The 20527-nt window shown below is 41.4% G+C and overlaps 1 protein-coding gene across 3 annotated transcripts in view; it reads left to right on the forward strand.

Moving 5' to 3' along the window:
* CWC27 (CWC27 spliceosome associated cyclophilin) overlaps window positions 1-20527 on the forward strand; it is a 229388-nt gene that overhangs the window by 199000 nt on the left and 9861 nt on the right. For 2 of the 3 annotated variants that reach the window (XM_073344051.1, XM_073344052.1), the window contains 2 exons: window positions 2802-2911; window positions 7390-7493. In XM_073344051.1, coding sequence (XP_073200152.1) covers window positions 2802-2911; window positions 7390-7493 — 214 coding nt within the window. Of the gene's footprint in view, window positions 1-2801; window positions 2912-7389; window positions 7494-9281; window positions 9415-20527 lie in introns of those variants that run through there. The other variant, XM_073344053.1, reaches the window with a different exon arrangement.

The following is a 20527-nucleotide window of genomic DNA, read 5'->3' on the forward strand; positions in this document are numbered from 1 at the left end:
TAGCCATTTCCTTTGCAGTCAAGAACTAAGGATTGTTTTAAATAGTTGTTGATGGTGTGTGTATAAACTTTTGGTAACAAAGCATTCACAAATCCTCAAATATGACTGTAAATCATATCATACAATCTAGCAAAAAGACAGTTGAATTTGAACAGATTCTAAATGACAAGACCTTATTACTGCCATAGAAGTTCCAATTATCATATCACAAAAGACTTTCACAGACATCTTTGATAGAGGAAGTAACTTCCCCCTCTTCACCATGGCAGCCCTAATAAAAAGATTGTCCTTTACAAAATTGTCTTTAAAAGTCCACTGTATAGGGCAAAAATGTATGTTATGCATTTTGTTTGCCAAACTGTGATGTCTTTACTTGTTAATTTTTCTTTGCACTATGTAGAAATATTTCAACAGCACTACATTTCTATGCATTCCAGATGGACCCTGAGGCAGGATTTAATCCTGATATCACAGATGCACAATAATGAAAGGCAGGCAGGCCTCCCAGCTGTTCTCAAGCTGTTTGCTTGTTCATTTTGGCTGGAAATGAAAATGTATTGAGGTACGGAGGGAGATGTGTAAAAAACCTATTAAACCAGGTGACTAAATCTCTCAAAAGACCAAGAACCAGTGAGCAGCAAAATCAGACAGGTGGTATGGCTACTTGAATACCTTCTCAAAGGATTTAAATTTGACACCCAGCAAAAGATTGTTGTACTTTGAATTTGGTTGTGCTTATCCAGTATGCTTTCCATTTTGTTGTAGGATTGTACTTTGTGAAAAACAGTAGTAGCCAGTGTTACTGACCTCAGAGGTTTGCGGGATCAAATCAAGCATGCTGGGCTGGATGCTTTGATCTGAACTGTGAATGCAAACTTCACTTTGCATTGTCATTGGCAGGGAGATAGATTATCTAGTCTAACAGGTTTTTCGCTTCTAAACTTCATCTGCTGCATATGGGATATTATTTTGCAAACCTGTACTGAATTATCTATGTAAAAAAACAAACATTACCACAACACCTGAAACAATCAGGAACTTTTGGCTAGGGCGGTCAGTTATCTGTGTAACAGTGTGATCTTATTTCTTTTACTCTTGTCTTCTTTCCCACCCCTTCTCTCTATTAATTTGTCTCAGACACTTGTTTTATATTGTAAGCCGAGTCTGGAAAAGTACAAATGTGCCAGTATTCAAAAAGGGGAAGCAGGATGACCTGAGGGACAGTCGAACAGTTAGTTTGACATCAGCCCTAGGCAAAATAATGGACAAGCTGATATGGGATTCAGTTAATAAAGAATTAAGGGATAGGAATATAATTAATGCCAGTTATATGGTTTAATGGAAAACAGGTCTTGCTAAGCAAACTTAATTTCATTGTTAGACAAGATTACAAGTTTGGTTGACAAAGGTATCTGTGTGGATGTAATATACTTAGAATTTTGTAAGAATTTGACTTCGGCGTGACATTCTGAAGAAAAAATTGGAACTATGCAATCTCAATATAACGTACATTAATTGGATTAAGAACTGGCAAACTGACCAGCCTTAAAAAGTAGTTGTCAGTGAGGAATCATCATTGAATGGGTTTCTAGAGGGTCCTACAGGGATCAGGACAAGACCTGATGCTATTCAACATTTTCATCGATGATCTCAAAGTAAATATAAAATCATTGCTGATGAAATTTGGGATAATGCACACATTGGTGGAATGGTAAATAATGAGGGGGACAGGGCAGTCATATAGATTGAGCGGGATCATTTGGTAAACTGGAACCACAAAAATGATTTGAGGGTGGAGAGAGTGCCTTACAGCAAAAGACTTAAATCAGGGGTCTCAAACTCAAATGACCACGAGGGCCACATGAGGACTGGTGCATTGGCCTGAGGGCCGCACCACTGACCATCCCCTCCCACTGCCCCGGCCCCGCCCCCACTCCACCCCTTCTGTGAAGCTCTGCCCCTGCCCTGCCTCGTCCCACCCCTTCCCTACCCCCATTCCAACCCCTTCCCTGAAATCCCCACCCCAACTCCATCCCCTCCCTCCGGCCCCTGCCCTGGGTCCCCTCCCTTCCAGGGGGTGCAAGAAGGGTGCGATGGGGGGCTCAGGGCAGGGGGTTAGGGTGCAGGAGGGGTGTGGCAGGGGGCTCAGAGAGTTGGGGGGCAGGGTGGGGCAGGGGGGCAGGGTGCAGGATGTGGCAGGTGGCTCAGGGCAGAGGGTTGGGGTGCAGGAGGGGTGCAGGGTGCACCAGGGGACCCAGGGCAAGGGGTTGGGGTGCAGGAGGGGTGCGGGGTGTGGCAGGGGGCTCATGGCAGGAGGTCGGGGTGCAGGAGGGGTGTGGGGTGCAGCAGGGGGCTCAGGGCAGGAGGTCAGGGTGCAGGAGGGGTGTGGGGTGCGGCAGGGGGCTCAGGGCAGGGGGTTGGGGTGCAGAAGGGGTTCAGGGGGCCGGTCTGGCCCAGCGCGCACCGGGGGCAGGGCAGGCTGGCTCCCTCCATGCCCTGCCCCCGCGCCGCTCCTGGAGGCCTGGGGATCTGTGAGGAGCAGCCAGGGCAACACATAGACCCCTGTGCCCCGCCTCCACTCCCCCAGTTCCTGGCCACTTCCTGGAGTGGCGTGGGGGCAGGGCTGGGCCGCGTGTTTGAGACCCCTGACTTAAATGGTGAGGAAGTTATATATCCAAAAGCTTTTCATAAGGTGTTTTGTCTGGTAATTCAGAAGACACGACAAGCCTGTAGACTGATATTAAATCACAAAGTATACATTCACTGCACTTGTTTAGCAAAAAAATTGTTTTCTATTTCAGAGGAAGAAACTGATCCAAACAGCATTGTTACAGAATATCTACAGGAGAAGAAAAAGTATGAAGATCTGCGGAAGCAGCAACCAAAGAAAGGGATTTCTCGTGAAGATCAGGTAGTTGCTTAAAATAATAAAACTGACACTAAGGAAAATCTGTTTCACAGAAAACTCTGGAAAAGTTTCTTATCTCTTCAATTATATTACACAAAATCTCACTCCAAGAAAAAGGTTGGCTTAATTCTTTAAAAAAGAGGACTCAGTGATCCCTTATGTGGGTTATTCAGCCATAGGTGCTGGGAAAGTCTGTGAAGTTTCCAGTCAGTTCTTCAGTCAGAACATCAATATTGCTATGCTTGAAAATGCCATGAGTTTGCCCCCAAAAAAATTCGGGAGAGAAGGGCTATCCACATAGATAACGAGGAGTCTCTGGTGGCGCCTTAAAGACTAACTGATTTATTTGGGCATAAACTTTCATGGGTAAAAAACCCCACTTCTTCAGATGCATGGAGTGAAAATTACAGATATGCCATCCTTCCGCTGCTGCTACACATACTATCATGTCTACGCTGTTGTTTCTACTCACACTAGTGCAAATATATGTATGTGAGCAGGAGAATCACACCCCTAGCTCATAGTGTAAATGTCGCTTAGTGCATATGGTCACAGCCAGTGTCACTACTGTTGCAAAAAGTTTTCCTTATGTTCCCCTGCTCTCCATAACATTTACCTTTTGGCCTGATTTGTTACATGCTTGGTCTCTGTCCAAAATTGACTTTTTTATTAAGTTTTCAAGAGATTACAACCATGTTGTAGTTTTGAAATGGACAAAAATATATTTTCTCTAATGTAGAAAGAATATTTTTTCTTAGCTATAACAAAAAAGAGAGAACATTGCAAAATCAAACTTGGTTGGTGAATAAATGTGCTTTGCTAAGTTTAAAATAGATGTGGCTTTTAGATAACAAAATTTGGAATATTTTAAAACATGAAACTGTGAAGCAGAAAATAACATATATCCAAGATGCATACATTACACTTTACAAATGTATTTATTTGGATACAGAGGTTAGGAGTCTACTACAGACCACCTAACCTGGAAGAAGACGTGGATGAGGCTTATTCTTAAACAACTAACAAAATAATTTCGAAGCACAGGACTTGGTAGTGATGGAGGACTTCAACTACCCAGACATCTATTGAGAAAATAACACAGCAGGGCATAGATTGTCCAACAAGTTATTGGAATGTATTGAATACAATTTTTTTATTTCAGAAGGTGAAGAAAGCTACTAGGGGAGAGGCTGGTCTACATTTGATTTTGATAAATGGGAGGAACTGGTCGAGAATTTGAAAATGGAAGGCAGCTTAGGTGAAAGTGATCATGAAATGGTAAAGTTAATGATTCTAAGGAATGGGAGGAGGGAAAAATAGCACAATAAACATAATGGATTTCAAGAAGGCAGACTTTAGCAAACTCAGGGAGTTGGTAGGTAAGATATCATGGAAGCAAGTCTAAGGGGAAAAACAGTTCAAGAGTTGGCATTTTTTCTAAGAGACGTTATTATGGGCACAAAAGAAAACTACCCCACTGTGTAGGAAAGAGAGGAAGTATAGCAAGAGACCACCCTGGCTTAACCAGGAGATCTTCAATTATCTGAAATTCAAAAAAGAATACTACAAAAAGTGGAAACTAGGTCAAATTACAAAGAATGAATATAAACAAATAACACAAGTATGTAGGAACAAAATTAGAAAGACCAAGGCACAAAACGAGATTAAACTAGCTAGACACATAAAGGGTAAGAAGAAAATATACATTAGAAGAAAGAGGAAAACCAAAGACAGGGTAGACCAATTACTCAGTGATGGGGGAAAAACAATAACAGAAAATGTGAAAATGGCAGAAGTGCTAAATCACTTTTTTGTTTTAGTTTTCACCAAAAAGGTTAGTAGCGATTGTATGTCTAACATAGTGAATGTCAGTGAAAATGAAGTAGGATCAGAGGCTAAAATAGGGAAAGAACAAGTTAATAATTATTTAGGTTAGATGTCTTCAGGTCATCAGGGTCTGATGAAATACATCCTAGAATACTCAAGGAGATGATTGAGGAGATATCTGAGCTATTAGTGATTATCTTCGAAAAGTCATGGAAGACGGAAGAGATTCCAGAACACTGGAAGAGGGAAAATATGCCAATCTGTAAAAAGGGAAATAAGGACAACCTGGGGAATTACAGACCGGTCAGCTTAACTTCAACACCCAGAATGATAATGGAGCAAATAATTAAGCAATGAATTGGCAAACACCTACAAGATGATAAGTTACCAAGTAACAGCATGGATTTCTCAAGAACAAATCATGTCAAACCAACCTGATAGCTTTCTTTGTCAGGATAACATGCCTTGTGGATGGGGGGGAAGCAGTAGATGTGGTATATCTTGACTTTGATACTGTCTAGCCTGACCTTCTCATAAATAAACAGGATGGTGCTACTATAAGGTGGGTGCATAACTGGTTGGAAAACCATTCCCAGAGTGGAAGGGCATATCACACACACCTTTCCCTTCTACTGGGTCTCAGTACTGCTGTTGAGATGCCATTGCCCTCATCAGAGGGTTAACAGGTGAGGGAAAGGGGATTGTTTCCTCGCTGTACCAAACGTGAGGCACCCCGGTCTCCTTTCCCATCTTCTTTGAGGTGTCTCATAGAATCATAGAAGATTAGGGTTGGAAGAGACCTCAGGAGGTCATCTAGTCCAGTAGTCTCCCAAGTGGGGTGTGCACTGCAGGAGGAGCGCTGCCGAAGGAGTGCCACCGGCACGGCAGCAGCAGCACTCCTGGACCTTAGATTCTTCGGCGGCATGCCGGCAGCAGCTCGGCTCTCCCTGCTCCGTCTTTGGCAGCTCTTCTTCTTCTTCTTCTTTTTTTTTTTTTGCTTCCCCAGAGCTGGCCCTGGGGGTGCTCAATTCAAAAAGTTTGGAGACCACTGATCTAGTCCAACCCCCTGCTCAAAGCAGGACCAACACCAACTAATCTTCTCCTAATCCACTTCTAATTCCAGTTTATGAGGGAGCCAGAGCCCCTGTTGAACCTGTACTGGATATCTGCTAATGCAACAAAATGAATTTTACAACCCTTAAAGTGGCCAAGGGTTTTCTTTTCCCCTGCTCGCACAGTGGGAGGAGGGAAGCAACTTGTTTTCATCCCTCAAGAAAACTGTGGAGCTATTATGCTCTGCAAAATCATTAGTGCTGAAATTTTTCTTCTCTCTTTCCCCTCCCCCTTTTCTTAAACAGAAAATATGGACATTAAATGCAACCACCCTTCCCAAACAAAAAACCGATTGTTAATGCTACACTAAAGTAGTGAAAGAACTCATAAGCCAGGAAGTTCCCAAAGATAAGGTTGCTTGCACAAGGAAACTTGACTACATTGCACATTTGTGATATTTTCTGTTTCTGATTCCCATTTTTTAACTTTTGGGGAGAGACTTCAAAAAGTTTTCTTTTTTACTTTTAGAACTAGATTTAAAAAATAAAAGCAGTCATACCGAGGTGTTTTACAGAATAAAATAACAGCTGTAAGTGACTGTGATTATGATATACTGTATCAGTACAGTTACAGCAGTGATACTCAGGCTGAGGCTCGCAAGCTGCAGGTGGCTCTTTAATCTGTCTCCTGTGGCTCTTTGCAGCACATGCTGTTAAAACACTGTGTGATTTAGTTATTAACCTAGCTAAGTTATTAACCAATTGTAGTTGTTAAAATAATAATACTTGGTCAGTTATTTTGCTGTGAGAATTTTTTGTGAGATATATGTGTATATATATACATACACACACACACACAAAATATTTCCGCTCACATACTGTTACAGTTTTTTGAAAAGTTAGTACAGAATTGGAAAAGTTGTATCTGCACTGTAAAATACAGTATGTCAGTGTCAACGAAGTTAGGACATCAAAGCCTGAATTATTTTTAATTTATTTCATTGATTTCTTCACTAGAGAAAAATGACAAATCTCCACAGTAAAATTGTCTTCAGTAGTCTGTGTTGTTTATCTTACTCTTAGAAAGTAACTGCTCCTTTAAGTAAATATGCTTAAGACATTGTAGATGACTGACGAAATTTCATAACCTATAATAAATTCCTTACATTACTTCTAGGTATTAATATTTATAACTCTTACTCATATACTAATAGCAATATATAGTTTGTTTATATCCACTTTCATAAATTATCTGGAGGTTGTTCTTTGCAGGAGGATTATTAATTTATTATCTATTGTTTGTTAAAATTATAGGAAATGACCTTGAGTGACCACATTAAAAGCCAATGGTTTCATTCAGTTGGTTACACCGCACCTTGCATCCCAACACTTGCATCATGTGGTCATGTCAAAAAGGCAACATGGTAATCACTGATGGGGACGGGGAATTTGTGAACTGTGTGGGAGTATCTTCCTCAAATATGTTTTTTGAACAATTTCTTATCCACGTCAACTGACTACTCCTCAAGTAATCCAAACATAAGTGTATTGTGTATTTTATTGTTACAAAACTTCAGTAAAACAAAAGATATTTCATTTCAGACGCTGGCGCTGCTGGACCGATTCAAATCAAAGCTAACTCAGGCAATAGCAGACACTCCTGAAAATGAAATGTCTGAACCTGAAGTAGAGGATGATGAAGGATGGTAAGGATTTTTAATGCATTATATTAGGGAAGGGAAAATCTGATTAGCGAAAAATAAGGCCTACTCCAAATTTTCACCCATCTCTGAACCAGAACCTTTTTTCAATTTAGTAAGTCTTCCCCCCCCCCCCCCCATCTCACTTACCTGTTGTGGTAGGTTCTCTTCTGGAGAAGGTCAGACAGTCTGTTTCCCTATTCCTACTTCAGGGCATCTTCAGGAGGCATCAAGGCAGTTCTTTTTTCTTTGCCAGTCACCCTCTCCCCAAAGTAAGTAGCAGGAACCAGTAGCACCTCAACTGAGATTCTGTTTCCTTCAAATTAAGTGCATGTCTATACAGTTATTTAATGCACAGCAAGCCGGTGTGGAAGTCTACAGCACACTAGCCTGCCATGTTCTAAACGGCTATGTGGATCCTGCTGCTGTACACTGAAAGTTCCCTAGTATGCTTTGATCTACTGCTGTTTTGAAAAAACTAGGGAACTTTTAGTGCAAGGAACACATGGCCACTTAGTGTGGAGCAGGCTAGAGCATTGTAGATTCACCCCCTGGCTTGTCATGCACTAAATCACTGCATTGACAAGCCCTTAGTGATATTCTGTACTTTAATCCCATGCAAGTTTACATTACCTGCATCTGAAATTCCATAGCTAATGTAATCGTACTCACTCTGAAACATACTTTTCAGAAGCTACAGAGCCACCAACTTTGCAGTGAGCTAGTATAGCAGGATTCAGTTAAGTGAGATCAATATCTTACTCACTTGTTGCTGCTTTGGAAAGAAGGGAAAAGCAGACAATGCCCCTTTGAAGAGGCTGGTGTGTAGCATCAGAATTTAGGGGAACCATGACCTACTGGTAGGGATGAGGTGTGACACAAGGAAGAAGAGAGCCAGGACCTGTCAGATTATGGGTAGTAAGAATAACCTTCTAACTTTTAGATATTCATGTGAAACTTTTGCTCATCACTCCTTTATATACTATGTCTATATGAGTAAAGTATTTATGCTTATGCCAATCTGTGTAATAGCATATTTATTATTTATCTTGACCATGTATTAGCAAGATATATAAATATATTAACAGAAGGAGCCACACTGGCATGCCCCATTCCTACTGCATTTTCCATTCCTGTCACTGGGAGTTGATTTTTGCTTTACTGTTGACTTTGGGAAGTCCTGACTTCCAGAACCATATACTCACTTCACAAGGGGCATTTCTTCTACAGAAATATATGAGCCAGTATCATTTTACTGTTATGATTATTTCCATGCTTTTTGACATAATGGTACTTTTGAAATATCTAAGTTTGTTAGTTTAATAAGCCAGGAAGCACATCCTCAGCGAGTGTATACCTCAGGGGTGGCCAAACGGTGGCCCATGAGCCACAGCCGGCTATTTTACCGTTAAAGTGTGGCTCACAGAGCCCCCCCATGCTCCCATCCATTCTCCATCTTCCAGACCAGGGGACTGCGAGGAAGCTTGGGACCTCTGCCTTGCAGCGGGGTGGTGGGGTAGGGGCTTCTGCCCAGTAGGGATGGGGGTCTCGGGGCTTCATCCCATCAGGCACCTCCCTCGGGGCTGAAGCCCCAAGCCCTGGCCCCTGGCATGTGTGCCTTGACTCTCGAACTTCGAAGATTATCGTATGCACTCAGAGGGCCAATAAGTTTGACCACCCCGGTATAGCTCCACAGACTTAAAAGGAGCAATGACAATTTACACCAGTTTTGTGTAAATATACGTCACAGTTCAGAGCAACTACATCTGTATTTCCTCTCCATGGTCCCTCAAGGGCTCCCAGTCTAGGCTCCCGGCTCCTCAGCTGTCACCTCTCTTGGGCAGAGACCTGCATCTCTATCCCTCCTGATTGGGGTTTTTCCAGTCTGCACAATTCCTTGCCTACACTGTGATATCCCCAGCAAGCCAGACCACCAAAAGGCCAGTGTTTGTGCTTTGCTTTCTTTCTAGAGGTAATGAACAGCGCAATTGCCTGTAGTTATAATTTACCACACAACAGCTCTTTATAAGCAAGCATGTTTATTCTTGAGGTGAAAGCATTACAGAGGAAAACATACTAAACCACAAAATAACCTCCACACATGCTAAGAAGCTTACCAGAAGTCAACCCAACTCCATCCTGGGACTGTGGTAGGTGTCAGTCCTTCAAAATCCATGGCTTTTCCCCATGGTTATAAGTTTATAACTGTCTCAGATTCAGAACCAGAACCGAAGCTGAACAGAGCAGCCATTTTTTTATACAGCTCAGGCCTCTGAACTTGGTCTTCGGTAACAGATAATCAGCAGACAAGACCCTCTCCACAGGGCATAGTTTCAAAAGGTTGGAGCATTTGAATTCACTTCCCCCTACATATTTCCCAGAAAAACCACTTAACACGTTCTTTTTCAAAAGTGTGTTTCTTGTCTGGCACATGGTTCAGTGTAGTCCTTTGAAACCCCTGGACTCACATCTGTCACATCTCCCGCCTAAAGAAGTTACATACGATCCTGGCCCATAATAATACATAAACCTTTCAGTTTGCACTGGCAGAGTCTGCACTCCTGTAGTGCACAAAGTGGAGCAATGTAGATAAGCCCTAAGCAGTATATAAACTGTATATATACACAAACACTAGAGTGTTTTGGAAACTAAAATTAAACTTCGGTTTTTTGGGAGAAAGGTTTGCTCTTTTCTTTCAGTGTCCTCAGCTGGACTGGGTGATTTGATCCAATTGTGGCAAGTTCACATTAAAAATTCCTTCTCTCTTATTTGCAGCCCACCCCTCAAAAAGCAGTGTTTGTACTTAAGATGATTTGTAGTAAATATTATGAGTGCATGGCATGTGCTTGTGTGATAGGCATTCCTAGGCCGTTTTGTCGGTCATGGTTGCTGCTTTTAAGGGAAGTGAAAGCTAGCCAGTATGCTGTGCTCTACTGTCAGGGTGTGTTATCTGAGGTAAAATTATTGTCTCTAAGATATTTTTATGTGTCCACATCAGTGGCCACACATTGAGGCATAATTTTCATTTTCTGTCAAGATAGAAACCATTACCAATTTGTTATGTTTCCTTTTATTTGGCAAACTTTTCTCTTTGCATTTTTGGCTGAGCTGCTGTATTGGCATGGAGCACAGCAGACATTTGGGTACTTTTCAGCAGCATTCTACTTTTTTATGCAAAAAAAGAAATAAAAGAAATATGACTCTATTGTAAATAGTGTGCATGGTGTTTGATAATTATTACCAGATTTTACTGTCTAACAAGGCAGTTGAAGAAGTGTTGTTAAGAAAGCTAAAGAGAAATATGTGATATAGTTTTAATTTTAAATTTAGGAATCCTTACCGGGACATATACTGAGGTCCCTATAATTTTATGACCGTTCTGTGGCAGTGATTACATGTGCTGTCTGGAGCAGCAGAATCCATTCTTCTCTACAAAATTCAAGGAGTCTCAAATTTTTACAACCAGCAATGGACCCTATCTGTAGCCATATAATTCAAAAAATCTTCTACTACATGTTAATACACCATACATAATGATAGAAAGGGTACTCTTATGACCATATCTATGAAGTCAATAGGCCATATTGTGCTTTAGGTTTTGGCAAGAAAACTCTCATAGCACCTAGATGCCTAAGTCAGATTGCTTTGGCTGAAGCTTGTAGGTGGTTCTAGGTACAGACTTGGTGGTTTGCACAGAGACTGCAGTTTTTGCATTGGTTGATGGTGGTATATGAGGATCAGATGTCCATGCCGATATTAAACCTATCAACTGCCCTCAATAACATTGATCATGAGGTCCTATTGACTTACCTGCTGACCCTTGAGAAGGCCTGACAGCCAAACTGCGGCTTATTTACCATTAAAGTGCAGCTCGCAGAGCCCCCCCACAGCCCTCCATTCTCCACCTACCAGACTGTTGGGGGGGAGCTCAGGACCTCTGCCTTGCAGCAGGGTAGAAGGGTCTTCTGCCCAGTGGGGAAGGGGGTCTTGGGGCTTCTGCCCAGCAGGCAGCACCTGCTGGGGGTCAGGGCTACAGCAGGAGTGGGGCTGAAGCCCCAAGTCCCGGCTCCCGGCAGATGTGCCCCGGCTCTCGAACTTCTGAAGGTTTTTGTATGTGGCTCGGAGGGCCAGTAAGTTTGGCCACCCCTGCCCTAGAAGGGAGCAGGCGGAGCTATGCCTTCATTCTTTTCTCTCAAAGATCATCAAGGGTACAGCAGTAGATAGAACAAAGGCAATTACATTGGCTTCAGTTGTTCCTCTCCACAGAGTGATGATGTGTGACTGTTCCTCCTCCTCCTCTAAAGGCCTTCATATGTGGGGTCCCACAGTGATCCATACTATCCCCTCTTCTCCTCAATATCTACATGCACCACCGGGAGAGATAGTGAGATGTGTTGGGTTTGGCTGTGAATAGTATGCTGCTGATACTGAGCTATATATCTCATGGTCAATTGATGCAACCACCACCATTTCTAAATATCAGATCACCTACAAGAAACAAGTTTACGGATGAAGAGCAGCTGGTACAAGCTGAACCCAGGCAAGAGTTAAGTGACAGCAGTCAGAAGGGGAAATGCTTTCAAGAACTAGCCAAGAAGCTGTTTCCACCTTCCATGGAAGGCATACAGCCCCCATTCATCAAAGTGCTATGAAGCATTGGGGTCTGTTTGATTTGGACAGCCAGATAGCAGAAGAGGACCTGGTCACAGTGATCCATACATTTGTCATCTCCACTACCATGGATTACTGTAATTAAAAATGCCTGAAACTGAATGTAAAGATGATGCACCAGCTCCAGCTAGTAAAGAATGTGGTTGCCGACCGTCTCCATTGATTAGGCCACTGTGAGCACATCAGAACCATGCTCAAGTCCCTCTAGTTGCTCCCAGTCAGCTTCCAATGACAGTTCAAGGCTTTGGTCCTAATTTTCAAGGCAATTAATGGATCAAGTCCCAGCTACATTAAAGACCTTATTTCAATGTATGAACTGCCATGGAATAATGCCTGTGCTCCTCGGTTCAACCTGCACCAAAGCCTGCACCAAAGTTCATGAGAGCTGAGGATAAAGCATTATCAGTCAAGGGGATCCAGTTATGAAACAGATGAAATGTAGGATGGATCTGGACTCTGAACTGATTCCACCTCCTTCTCCACGCTCCTGAAAGTGTTTAAAAAAAAAAAAGAGAGAGAGAGAGAGAGAATCTGGTGCTAAAAGACACTTTCTCCAGGCCTTTTCGACACTACCTTGTAGGGGCCTATACTACTCCCAGACCCTGGTCCAAGATGCTCTTAGTTGGTGCCAAGAATCTATGAGAAGAGGAAGAAAAGATAGCAGCAGCAGCATTCTCAAGACTGTGTACACTCCTCTTCTGGTTCTAAGAAGACTGGAACCATGAGTCCGTTGGTGCTAAGAGATCTATTGCAGCTGAAGGGAAAGCCTCTGTCACAGGAACCACATTCTGTGGGGCAGAAGCACATCTTGGTATTGGTTATTGAACTCTATAGTGTTGCCCTATTAATTCAGTCTCCTCATACTCCATCACAGGTTCTGAGTCCAATTACAGGTCTAGAGCCACCATTCCCTGTAGGGAGTAATCCTGATAATTCCTCTGTTTTGCAGGAGGAAATTTCAATTAGCCCAATTTTCATTTTTATCTGCTGCTCTGTAAGAACTTAACAAATGTGTTAAAGTGGCAGCAACTCACCTAAGAAGGCAAGGTGTCCACATCTTTCCATATTGCTCATAAAAGCAAAGAAGAGCTAGAAGAGCTCCAGTCTTTTCTGTGCAACACATGGACAGCTCATTCAATCTCTAAGATTGAGGATAAACCTAGAAAAGTCACAATTCATGATCTCAGCAGATCGTGTCCAGTTACAGGCTCTATTATCACAAAGATCTACCTAGCTTAGCACAGATTCCAGAATATCTTCAGCACTGTCCACTTGATTGAGAAACAGCTTTGAAACCAAACCTTCAAATTGCTAGGCATTTTGTGTCTCCTGGCATTCTGTGTCCTAATTAGAGCTGGACAGAACCCAGCAGTTCAGCACCTAACTCACGCCAAAACCCTAGTGGGATTCGCAAACTATATATTCCCTTGCCTATGTTGCTTTTGGGGCTCAATTTGATAAGTGTGCTCTGAGCAGTCAGTTCCTGAAAACGAAGAGCCAGGCCTCTTTGACATGCCTACTCTAGCCTGGGGAATCAAAGATAAAATGTTGTTCCAGTTCATGAACACAAAGATAGATTAGAGTCACGTTTGTTCCCTTCCTTTTCAGACTGAAGCCAAGGTACTTTGGCTAGACTGGAAAATCAGGCCCCATATTGGATCTCTCTTGCTAAGGCCATTGATTTACCAAGCTACCTTTAAAAAAGGAATTATCAAAATATTTCTTTTGATTGCTACAGGCCCCTTTAAAGAATAAATTAATGCCAGAGATCTGTATTAAAAACACATTGGAAAGAGGGGGATTTCTACTCTGTTTGGCAAAAAAATACACGTTTATTTCGGTCTTTGTATTGCCACTAAGCTGGTAAAAAAAATAAGCAGTAAATCCCTTTCTTTCCTCATCCTTGCCCCGCCCCACCCCAACCCCACACTGCCAGCATGTGATCAAAACCTCGATCATTTAATTGTTCTCCCACTGTTGAATGTTTGGAAGATTGTATTTGATCAAAATGGTCCTTCTGCCAAAGTTATACTACTTATTGCTAATGCTTCTAGCAGTTGTCCATGCCAGAGAAATACAGTTTTTATTTCTTCATGTCTAAGTTTATTTGGGCCAGGCATCTGGGCTTGGATTTGGCTCCTTGTTCACTTAACACATTCAGAGATGATCCATGCTTTACTCTAGGGATGTCTAGCATTGCATTTACTGCCTCAAAATCTTATGGTTTATTTATTGCTAAGCTAGTGAAAGATGAAGAAATAATATATTTTCTGTGTCTAACAGCCCAATTTAAGCATCCAAGGTATTGTATACCATTTTTGCCTACATACACTCCCAACATTATCTGGCTTTGTAACATATGCAAGCATCATGCATTTAGCTAGATACAGAATTTTTGAGGGGTGGGGGTGTGCTAAATAAAATTTTGAATGTCAAGTTATGAAAACTAGAACAGAGTGCAGTTTAACTGGAATGTGATTTTGTTCCAGGGAAACCCTACCCTCTTCCCCATTCTGTGGCCCACATGATATAGTGTTGCACAGTTGGCTGAGTTCATTTGGGGAGGGGATTTGCTGCCTTCTGAAGTATCAGGTACTGTACAGGCTATTGCTGGAGACAGGATATTAGACTAGATGCATCACTGGTCTGTTCCGGTATGGCAGTTCACATGTTCTTATAGTAAACGCTGTAAATTTTCTCTACATTGGTATACTGTCTGGGACAAAATCTGGAATTTACTTCAGAGTGTTCCATACCGATCTGTTCCACAAGCATGTGTTCTCTGTTTAAAGCCCCCTCTTCTTTCATCAAACTACTCAACATACTTTGTGAGGAGGATAGGGAAACGCAGTAGGTTGTATGTGTGGATTATTACTGATAAGTAGGGCCCTACCAAATTTACGATCCATTTCGGTCAATTTCATGGTAATAGGATTTTTAAAATTGTACATTTCATGATTTCAGTTATTTAAATCTGAAATGTCATGGTGTTGTAATTGTAGGGGTCCTGACCCAAAAAGGAGCTGGGGGGTGGGGGTTGCGGTACTACTACCCATACTGCCTTCAGAGCTGGGCAGCTGGAGAGCTGGTGCCAGCAGGAGCAGCAGCCCAGAAGTAAGGATGGCAGGTATGGTATTGCTGGGCCCTTGGCAAGCAGCCACCGCTCTCCAGCCACCCAGCTCTGAAGGCAGCAGAGCAGAAGTAAGAATGTCAATACCACGACGCCCCTAAAATAATCTAGTGACCCTCTCCCCCGCATGCAAACTCCCTTTTGGGTCAGAACCCCCAATTTGAGAAACACTTGTCTCCTCTGTGAAATCAGTACAGCATAGGATAAAAAGCACACAAAAGACCAGATTTCACAGGGGAATACCAGATTTCACTGTCCATGATGCTTTTTTCATGGCTGTGAATTTGGTAGGACCCTACTGATAAGATAGTATATAAGAATCAGATAATTTAATTTGCATAATGAGAATACCTTGATTGAGAGTATAAGGCTTGGTCTACACTTAAAGTTTAGGTTGACATAGCTACATTGGTCAGGGCTCTAAACAACCACATCCCTGACTGACACAGCTATGCCGACCTCACCCCATTGTGGACTCAGGTAGGTTGATAAAAGAACACTTCAACTTAGCTAACTTTCTTCAGGGAGATGGTGTTACTAAAACCATGGAAAAACGCCTTCCATTTACACTGCCGGGTTATGCCAACATACCTCTGCAGCTGTAGTCTCCATGCTGTAGAGAGAGCCTAAATTGTTGTTGTTTTACATGTTGGTGATTCTGAGGTCGTTACAAAACCAAAATAGTCACATTTTCTCACTAGCGTCATGTCTTTTGGACCTAATGGGATTTCTATGGATAAATGCAGTATCCCAGTAGACTGGTTACTCACAACTTTAATCTTATTTTAAGAGAAAAATAGTACTTAATGACCATGTTGAGTAACATTTAAAAAACAAAAAATGAGGCAACAAGCCACATGTGCATTAGTCCTTACAAATAAAAGCTTTTTTCCCCCTCATCAACCTTGTTCTTCGCGAACAATGGACTATTTGAAGTTTTACCCTGGAGATTACATAACGTTGTTGTAAATTCTCAATTTTAATTTTGCAAGAAATACTTTTGTGGTGAAAATTGAGAAATCGTGTAATTTGATTAAAATATCTGAGTTGAATATTATGTTAAGAATCCCTGAAAAAGTACTTGTCCAAAAAGGTATGTACATCTTATGCTGCAGGCATAGGAGAAAACACAAAAAAATATTTTTTCCAGGGTCCTTCCTTGATATTTTAGAGGACCCATAAATTGCTGGTGTGATAATGTTGTTGTTTTCTCCAGCATCCATTCTGGCAGTGGAGTCACCTAGAAAGACTTGTAGTAAAATGAACTACTTCAACAAGCAAGCCTAGGTGATATCATCTGTTCAGCACTTCAAAGAAAAATGTTCATTCAGCCTAGACCAAAGTCTTTTCTGCCTCTAAAGGAAGTAGTAACAAGAGTTGTTGATTAACTGATCCAAATGGATATATTAGTCATTCTTCTGATTTTATATGCTAAATATTTTGAAGAAAGTAAGTTGATCTGATCTTTCTCCAGTGGTTGTTATATACACTATTCCCTTCCAATGTGCTAGTCAATGTTATGAGACATATATGATCTGACTTTAATACAGATATAAGTTTATTAATTCAATTTTCCTTACTTAAAAATTAGGGTGATTTTTGCTCAAAGCATGAACTTTAATAATAACTCAAGATTTTTATTTTTGAATGATCTTCTATTCAGTAATTGTTCTTGTTTGGATTTTAGACACTGTACATCCTTTTTTTTAGTTCTACTAATTAGGTTTCACAGTATTGCCTTTTGATTAAGTAAATACACCCAGTTTGCCTTTTTTAATATACTCTCAGCTTTTCAGGTCTTCCAGAAGTAGTGTAGCCCACCAACAGTGTAAAATTTCACCTTCGTCTAGACTGAAATTGTAATGACAATTTAAGGTGATTTCTGTGAATCAGTATTATAATGATCTGAGGTCAGTCTAAAATCCGAAAAAATATATGCTAGTTCCGTCTACTAAGTTAAGGCCAATTTGTTAATGAGCTATGTTTGTTTAAAAGAGGTAAAAACTATTCAATATTGTCTTGGGATATGGAATAATAAAGCCAGTTCCACAAGTTAATCATTTTATATAGAGGACTAAAAACACAATTATTTTGGTTTTAAATTCCTTATCAATATATTATATGGTGATTTTCTCAGTATTATCTTCAGTTTTCATTTTTCCTCAGTATTATTTCAATAGTCTGGATGATTAGAAAAGCATACTATTCAACAGATGTTGGAAATGTTTTTCTAACCATTCCAGGACATGTGGTACTCACCATGATTAATATTTTTAACATCTTTATGTAGTGACTGGCAATTAATATTCTGCTGTCTGTGAGCAAAAGAGCCTTAATTCATTCTTTTTAATGAAGTTGTCAATTTAGTGAAACTGAGGTAAGGGAGCTGAAAGGTTCTGACACAGTACAAGAACTTGGAGGAGAGCAGAGGTAATCTGATAGTGGGGGGAAACGGAGTCAAATGGGAAAGAGGAACACAGGAATGGGCAGAGGTGAAACTAAGGACAGTGTAACGAGACAGATAAAGTAAAATCAGTTGGCAGTGGACAGTTAAGTCACCAATTGAATTATGTGACAATAGATAATTAGTGACTGTGAATTGCAAAACTTACGGAAATTATAAGATGGTGATTGGTAAAATATGTCCATGATATATGGAAATGTGATATAGGGAGAGACCATATTGCTTCTGTGGCAATGGAATGGGTGCTACTACGGTAGGGGCTTTCATAGCTTGATATTGTGGATGGATGGACAGAAGTCCTGGAGGAATGGTGCACAGGGACATGGTTTTTACAACACCAAGTGGGTCACATAAACAAATGAGACCACGCTCAAGCAGATGTATTCAGGTGAGGTTCAGGTTTGGTGTCTATTGGTCTAGGTACTTATGTGCCTTCCTTCCTCCCTCTCCCCCCCCTTAGTAGTCTAGTATCTAAGCGCCTCCCAACCATTTAAGAACAGAGATTAACAATATCTCTCTCTCTCTCTTCACAGCTTTCAGGAAAAATAGTTTAATTATTTCAGGGAGCAGGAGTTTGTGGTGTGTGTGGACACACACGCACACAAGTAGGATACTAGAGTGAAGGGTATAGCATCCAAAGCCAAATGGATAGCTAGATAATGTTAAGATATGACAGATGGGAAATGGTGATGGAACTCCTCTAGAGTCTTCTATTGCAAGGAGCAATAGTGGTGGATAAAGGCTGCCTTACGAACAGGTAGGGCCAGCCTTACGGGTGGCCAACATGGGCGTCTGCCCAAGGCGCCATGGTCAAGAGGCTGTAGAAGGGCTGTGCCCACCTGGGAGGCAGTGGGAGGGGATAAAAGGGGCTGTGGGGCAGGAGCCAGGCGCTCACACGCCTCCCCTCTCCACCCTCCCAGCAGCATGACACCTGCAACACCACCATCGCTCCATCTGCTGCTGCTCTGCCTGCTGAGCGGCCGCCCACTGCTGGGGAAGCAGTGCATAAAGGGTGCTAAAGAAAGTTCTCCCAGGGCCTACCCTAAGGCCGACCCTGGAAACAGTGGACACTTATTGTCTGTCCCAGTAAGCTAAGGCTGTGCCTACGCTCAGATTTTTGTACAGTTCTCTCACTTGCTGTAGCACCAGATCAGCTCCACTGGTACTAGCAATGGTGAGAGCACTAGTGTATACTGGGCGCCAGAGCAGTTCTAAGAACCAGTACGTCAGCTTAGAGGGGAGGGGCTGCAGGCTTAGTTTTGTTTTACAATGTATATAACATTTCCTCTTTTAAAACCTGCTTTTTCACATTTCTTTTGCCATTCTGGTTTTTATTTTGTTTGTTTGTTTTTGTGTCTCAGTCCTGTGTTTTCTTTCCTTTTCTTTCCTTGATTTGAATTCTTTGCTTGTTTTCAATTTTCATTCTTTTACCCTTTTCTCTGGCTTTTTTCTTCCTTTTTATTTTCCATTATTTGCATTTTGGTCGGCCTCCCTTTATTCTCTTTGTTTTTGTTACTCATTCTTTTCCTTTTCCATTCTTTACCTTTCTTCCTCAATTTATTTTTCTTTTTGGTCTCTTCTGTTTCTCCTCTTCTCATGCCACCCATTACTCTGCTGGAAGTGAAAAGAGTGCCAGTGAGTTCATTCTTCCAGAACAGCTAACTTCTTTTTCCTAGGAAGAGAAACCTCTTTTGCTTTGATCTGTGGACTCACTCATCTGTTTTGTCTGTCTTTTCATATGGGCTACAATTCTATCTACTGGCTATATATCATGAGGGTGACAGGAGGAAAACGTTGCAACATTTTCTCTGTTATTTATGCTTGTACTTTCTGAACACTCTGATTTCATAGTATTTTCAGGAAAATTTTATTTTATAAGCAGGGCATAATTTAAAGAAAGAGGAATCACTCAAATATCACTCTGAAAAAAGTGGCGTTTTGCTTGTGGTTAGTTTCGGACTGAAGGAACAAAAACAATAGAAGAAAATGAAGTTCCATGTTAGGCTCTACCTAACAAATTATTTAGAAATCCTTGTAGTTATATCCAAAAGTATACTCAGACAGTGATCAGAATATTATAAATCCCAGCTGTTTTCTCTTTTACCTCACTGACGGAGTGAACTGACAATCCATATGAAATATAGTGATGGTAATTTACAATATTCATGTCTTTTGTATTTATTGCAATATTCATTGTGATGAACTTATTTGATCTAAATGTGGAAGGGATTTGTAGTTTTTGTACATGTTCTAGGCGTGTATATGGTTGCTAGTGGGAGTTTAACTCTCAGGTCTATAGAGGGACTATTGCTAATTAGCATGTGAAAAGTTGTGCCTTGCTTATCTCAGTGCCTCTTGATAGCAGAAGCAACAGCCACATTCTTAGCCAGTCTCTGTTTTGTATATGCACCTACATTTAGGTAAAATTCTTATTTGTGCTTTTAGCTTTAATAAATGTACAATGGCCTAGTTTTGACATGCAGCCATTGGTGCGTACAAATTTTGAAGGCACTCAAAATGAAAGATGACAGAACTTGTTCCCTTCGCTCTTTGCAGCTGAGTTCTTCACTGGAGCACTTGCCTACCAATGGAGACTTAGATGCTAGGAGATTTTAGGCACCTGCAAGGTTAAGTGGCAGCTGAACGGGGGGGTGAGAATGTCGATGGCACATAGTTGTTGGCACATAAGCCCATTTGTGTATCTAGCTCAGGGGTGGGCAAACTTTTTGACCCGAGGGTGGGGAAATTGCCACATCTGGGTGGGGAAATTGCATG

This window comes from Lepidochelys kempii, chromosome 5 (assembly GCF_965140265.1).
Source record: "Lepidochelys kempii isolate rLepKem1 chromosome 5, rLepKem1.hap2, whole genome shotgun sequence".
In the NCBI taxonomy this organism is placed as follows: Eukaryota; Metazoa; Chordata; order Testudines; family Cheloniidae; genus Lepidochelys; species Lepidochelys kempii.